This window comes from Rhinolophus ferrumequinum, chromosome 12 (assembly GCF_004115265.2).
Source record: "Rhinolophus ferrumequinum isolate MPI-CBG mRhiFer1 chromosome 12, mRhiFer1_v1.p, whole genome shotgun sequence".
Taxonomy (NCBI): domain Eukaryota; kingdom Metazoa; phylum Chordata; class Mammalia; order Chiroptera; family Rhinolophidae; genus Rhinolophus; species Rhinolophus ferrumequinum.
In genome coordinates, this window is record NC_046295.1 from 36,892,676 (window position 1) to 36,899,181 (window position 6,506).

The following is a 6,506-nucleotide window of genomic DNA, read 5'->3' on the forward strand; positions in this document are numbered from 1 at the left end:
ACAGGAATAAAAATACTTGAAAAATTGCCGCTGATTTCTTGAGCTATGTTTATGAATTAAAATTGTGGGTAAAATAAAATTACCATTAAATATATAAAGAGATGAACTGGGATTTGCTTCACAAATAATTGGGAAAGAGGAGTGGGTGGAGTTACAGATGAAACAAGAATGGTCATGACGTATCAATCATAGCAGAGACCGCTTGATAATACATTGAGCTTATTTTAGTGTTCTAATTTTGTATATGTTGAAAATTCTCTCTAATAAGTTTTTTTTAAGAGAAGAAGGAAGGAAATTCCTTGCCTTCACAGCTCAACATTTTGTATTTTAGCTTGTATGCAATTTTGCATGTACATTACATACATAAATATAAAGCATAGTAGAGCTTTTTTCTCTCCTTAGAAACTTTGCCCCGTGACTCCATCTGCTTAGTATGTGATACAAGGATAGCTAACATCATTTCACTTTTAAGTTCTAGTAAGATAGTAGACTTCCTTACGAGTACTGTGGTAACAATAATATACTTGTAGTATTTTATAATACATATTTTTTCTGTGCCAGGCACTATGTGAAGTACTTTTAAGTTTGTTATCTTATTTAATCCTCAGACATTCTATAAAGCAGGTACTTCTATCAACCCTAGGTTACAAATAAAAAAACTGAAACTTACAGAAACTTGACTCAAGGTCACACAGCTACCAAGTGGCAAAGCAAAAGAGCAAACCCCAGACCTGATCCCAGAGCCTAATCTCTTAAATATACTGCCCCTTCAGTGTGGCAGTTTTTATGGGATTGTTTTTATCGTTTGATAGTTTTTATGGGATGAAAATTTGATAATTGAGAGCTTTGTCAAGCTCAGAGTGACTGCAGTATCTTTATCAAATAGCTTGACCAAATGAGGCATAAATATGATCAAGTAAGCAGAGGGAAGCCTATGGAACTTGAGCTGTCATAGAAATCCCATTCTTTAATCTAGGTCCTGTTGCATGGTCGTGCTGTAACTCTATTATGTGCTGTTTCTTCTGGATAGCTTTTCTGTGTTTTAAATGATAATTCATTACCATAGCAATGATTCTTAGCCTTTTCAGTTCAGTTGTTTCACCTAGCTATTGGCCCTGGATAATGGACATTCTTATCTCTTCTCAGCCTTCCCCTTGAATTGCTTCTATTCTAGACTCCTCAGTCATAGTTTTAGAACTGTCTTCTTTAGCCAGAGCTTTCAGTAAGATGAAGGAAGCTAGAATTGGGCAGAAAGAGTAAAGAATAAGTGGCAGAGCCAAAACCGAAGCTCTAGCAATCAAAGCTGCTATAGTTAAGAAATAGCATAGTTAATAAATGTATATATGTATATATAATAAATGTATATATAATAAATGTATATTTCATAATAAATGTATTATGAAAGATATATAATGTATAAATTTAAAAAGTAAGCTGTGGGAATCAAAACTGTTAAAATTTATTGTCATTTATTTGTTTTGGTTTTGTTTTTGGAGGGCAAACAGATTGAAGGTGGTATTTCTAAAATTTGATAGCCTATCAGGATTCTTACATTTATGGTTAAGTTATTTGTGTTTTTATATAAGTTCTTACTGTTTATCTTATACCTCTGCTGTCCATATGGTAGCCACTAATTACATATGATTATTAAGCACTTGAAACATGTAAAATGTGCTGAAAGTATACAATACACACCAAAGTTTTGAAGACTTAGTATGAAGAAAAGGATGTAAAAATATATTTAAAATAATCTTATTGATTACATGTTAAATCTATTTTGGGTATGTTTGATTAAATAAAATGTACTAAAATTAATTTCACATTTCTTTTTACGTTAATGGCTACTAGCAAATTTTAAATTGCCTGTGTGGCTTGCATTATATTTGTCTTGGTTGGTGCTGTCTTAACTCTTGAAGCTCTATTCATTAAATAGTTAACCTTTAATTATTAAGTTATGCTTCGCATTTTGGGGGTAAATCCAAACCTGATACAGAAATCACATTGATAAAAGCAGTAAATAAGCCTTAGAACAGCCTCAGTTTGGGCAAAATTTATAGAAAACTGAGTGTACTTACTCATTACAACAAATATTTAGTAAGCACTTATTATGTGACAGGCTTTTGCTAAGTATGGTGTATATATTTGATTTAATACAAATATTTTTTTAAAGTATGCAAATAGTCTGCTTATTTTTTCTTAACCAGCTGAAGCAGCAGGGAAGACCTGTTAGGGCCCTCTGCAGTGGTGACATCCAGCTTCCTCTTTAGTAGAAAATGGCATGCTACTCCATTGTGTTCTAATTACTTGCACCTATAGCTTTAAAACCTAGCAATTTAAACCTAGCTAGAATAGGTGGTGCCTCTCCATGACAGGGTTCTTCACTCAGTAATTTGTAAAAACCCTTGGGAAGCCTACTAAAGTTGAAACGAATGTTATGAGTTGAGGAACAAGGTAACTCTTATTCTGAATATTTTTCTTATCCTCATAGATCCTTGGAGACCCCCTAAAGCTTGTAGATAACAACTGTTTCTTTAATATTTTATTGGTTTTCTTTAAACTATCACTAAATTTTAAGTTCTACGCTTATAATTGGTTTCTTCAGTCTGTTTTCAAATAACAATATGAAATTACCAGAGAAAACCAATCTTTCATCAGCTTTTTAAATGTCTTACAGGAAGACTATGATAAATATGGAATTCGAATTAGAGTCAAATTTCGCAGTAGTACTCTGCTGCATGAATTAACTCCTCATCATCAAAGTGGAGGTGAAAGAAGTGTTTCTACCATGTTATACTTGATGGCACTTCAAGAGCTTAATAGGTGTCCATTCAGAGTAGTTGATGAAATCAATCAGGTATAGTGATTATTCTTTTACTTGAGTTTTATTTTGTATCTTGTAATAGATTAAATATAATCATTATTATTGTCATTGTTTAGGGAATGGACCCGATCAATGAACGGAGAGTGTTTGAAATGGTTGTAAATACTGCTTGTAAAGAAAACACTTCTCAGTATTTTTTTATTACACCAAAGGTAGGTAATAAGTAACCTAAAAGTGCTCATGTACTCAGAAGTCCCCTGTGGCTTAATCATGTAGCACATTTGGGCCCAATATGTGCATTTGAGCAGGAACGCTCCCAGAAAAGGAACTAAAAAGATTACAGTATTATTTGTATTACTAAAGGGGACAAGTTCCAGTGACATACTTAATCAGAAACCTCATTATCCGAAAAGGAAATGTAGGAGGCGTAGCGTTATGTTCTAGAACAGAGATTTCTTCCCTGTGTCTGGCACTTACTCCTCCTCTAGAGAAGAACCCCTTTTAGCATTAAAAGATGACAGGGAAATTCAAACCCTAGCACTCTGGCCCTCCTCATTTCCCCAGAAAGGCCTGTATTGTCATACTCTGCCCCTCTTTGGTCGCCACTGCCACTGCTCTGGCACAGAGGAAATCATGAGTGTCCCAACATCTGTTCACAGATTAACTATCATAAAAACGGACGTATATTTACAGAGAATGTTCCATAAGCTAGAACCATTGCAACAGGAAATTTTCTTTAGTTGCATCTTACACTGTGGATAAATTATATAACTCATGTACAAAGACATATTTATTGATGTCATCTTTTCTTTTTCTTTTTTAACTAAGTATTCATGGAAAATTTCCTTGGAGAGCCCAAGCTAAATTCAAATTTTAGTTGAATAGTGTACTCTTCTTGTTCCAGCAGATACTCTATAGAATAACCAGATCTGTTAATACCCTATTGTTTACCAAATACACTGGCCTGTAAACCACACCTCCTTGTTACGCACTTTTCAGGCTACCAGTCTGTCACAGCACCTGACCACAAAAGTTGCTTGATAATTGTTTTTGGAAAAATGAGTGAAAGTATCTATCGGGAAAATTCTGGAGGACACACTTCTGCACCTTACCTAAGAAGTTGTCTGATCCAATTAGGCCTATCAATATAGAGGGTTCCCTAAGCATGTTGATTATTCCTTGGCCAGGCGTCAGGTGCGCTGATTCAGGTAAGGCTCACAATCTGGCAGGTTATATGTTGAGTTATTTGAGAGCTTCATAAGAGTTTCACTAATACTACAAGTAATGTATTTCTACACATGTAAGGTGGGAAAATTGTGCTTCTTACTGTACACAGCATCATATGACAGTTTGTTTTAACATTTACAGCTTCTACAAAATCTCCCTTATTCTGAAAAGATGACAGTATTATTTGTCTACAATGGTCCTCATATGTTGGAACCAAACAAATGGAATTTAAAGGCTTTCCAAAGACGGCGGCGCCGTATTACATTCACTCAACCTTCTCAATAAAAATAAAAGGAGAGAACTTGGGAATTTTTCTGTTAAATTCTATTTATCAGTATGGCTCCACTGAATAAAAGTTAGGAGATTCATTAACTAAAAGAGCAGTTCTTTTGGAAACTCGCTGTTAAATACAAATGGTTGATGGAGACCATAGCAACTTCTTTCTGTGGAATATTCTGGTAGTAAACATTAAGTAAGTCTTTGTCAGTTTTTGTTGACTTGAGTCCTTCGTACTCTAACCGCAAGTCATTGGGTTCCCTTTTTAAAAAGTATTTACTATTTGAAATCAGAGGTATGGTGGGAGGGGTTAGTTATCATCACAGGAAGTTTAGTCGACATGGTAACCCTGAGCTTTAACTGCAGAGTAACTTTTAATTATTGCTAGAGTCTAAAGATGACTCTAGAGCTTGTCATAGTTTTCTCCCAGTGTTATATTTAATTTTTAAAAATTGATATGGAAGTGTCTAGTCTGATGTACAGTATTAATTTATGACAGATCTATTCATTTCTTCCTATTTTAAAGATGACCCTTATCTCCACTAGGAAATGGAATTCTATGGGCCTTTAAAAAAAGTTTTATGAAACTTGGGACTATAATTGTATTGGTATCTCAAAGGAAAGAAAGTACTGGGGTTCAAAAATGGAAGTGGGACTTCTTTGAAATGCCACAAGGTGGCCACTAGATGATGCAAGATGCAGCCAAAAGATTGACAAAATAAAATGAAGTGACAAGGGTTTTTAACAAATAACCCTGCAAAGTGTATGGGATCTTTTTTTTTTTAACTTAAAGTCAATTGTAATTTACATCTTAAATTTCTAAAAACATTTTTATAATTATTTTTAGTAAGATTTTTCTTAAGATTTCATATACTGGTTTCTACAGTTTATATTTGAAATTTCTTGGTGTTATATAAAGAGTGAGGGAAAGCATTGATTTGTTTAAAACCATAATGTTTCTAGAACTTAAGCTTACAGGTCCTTCCTTACAGTGTTGCTCCTACCCCATTATCTTAGAAAATCTGTTTAAGCTGTTTCTTTCAGCATGAAAGAATGAGATAAGAAAATCATTTGTTTGTCTCTGAGTTATACCAATTAACAATGCCAAACAAATTCTATTCTTTTAAAAAATAAATCTTGTAAGAAAATAGATACTCCAAGGACATATCTTTGAACAGTGGATTGGATTTGCGTCAGTAATGACAAAATTATATTTTTGACTTGGTAGCCTGAATAAATTGAAGAATTGCATTCAGTTTGGGTTTTGTATATTCTTAAATAGCCACTGGAATTTATATTCTTATTATGTCAAAAAATAATGAACCATAAGTTTGTGTCCTCTCACTTGGACATTTCTCTTTAAAAAGGTATTTTCTCTTCATAAAAATTTTAAAAGAACCTTCTCTAAACTAAGTCTAATGCATGTACTATGAAAATATTTTTAACATTTTTACTAGTATGAACAAGTAAACGTTGAAAAACTTGGTAACATGGTAGTAAATGGATGTTTCCAGATGTTTGTTGTTTAATACTTTGTTTTCCACCAAAATACTTTACTAATTTGTGCTTGGTGTAGTTTATTGTCTAAGTTAGTGCCAGTCATCTTATTTCTGCAAAATTAATATCAATATGAAAAAGAAGCTTGAAGATTAGGTGTGTTTGAAAACAAATCATCAGTTACATTTCAGTTTTCAAGGTGTGATCAAAACATACGGTGAACGTTTAAATTAAAAAAAAAATTATTACAGTAAAAGACACATTGCCATTAATCTCCCTCAAAATACTCCCCCTCGCTTTGAACACACTTATCCCATCGTTCTTACTACTTTCTGAAACGGTTCTGGAAGTCCTCTTTCGTGAGTGTCTTTAGTTGCACTGTCATGGCTGCCTCGATGTTCTGAATCATTTTGACTTTGGGGAAGAACCAGAAGTTGCATGGTGCCAAATCCAGTGAATAACATGGATGAGGACACACTAATGTTTTTATTTCACAGAAACTGCTGTATACCAGAAGTGATGTGTGACACAGAGTGTTGTAATAATGGAGGATGATTTACGGCACACTTTAAAACACCTCAACCGAAGCTCACACCCGACTGGCTGCACTGAACAAATTGAAACTTGTCACACACAGTGTTAACTAAGGTTCGACATGCTGCTTCCCATATTGAAGATCCCTGCC

The 6,506-nt window shown here is 33.9% G+C and overlaps 1 protein-coding gene across 2 annotated transcripts in view; it reads left to right on the plus strand.

Moving 5' to 3' along the window:
- Positions 1-6,131, plus strand: part of SMC5 (structural maintenance of chromosomes 5) — a 69,896-nt gene extending 63,765 nt beyond the window's left edge. Inside the window, exons 22-24 of one of the 2 annotated variants that reach the window (XM_033123621.1) lie at positions 2,675-2,854; positions 2,938-3,033; positions 4,190-6,131. In XM_033123621.1, the coding sequence (XP_032979512.1) occupies positions 2,675-2,854; positions 2,938-3,033; positions 4,190-4,333 (420 nt within the window). In that variant the 3' untranslated portion in view covers positions 4,334-6,131. The remainder of the gene's footprint in view (positions 1-2,674; positions 2,855-2,937; positions 3,034-4,189) is intronic. The other variant, XM_033123620.1, reaches the window with a different exon arrangement.
- Positions 6,132-6,506: the final 375 nt, after the last annotated feature.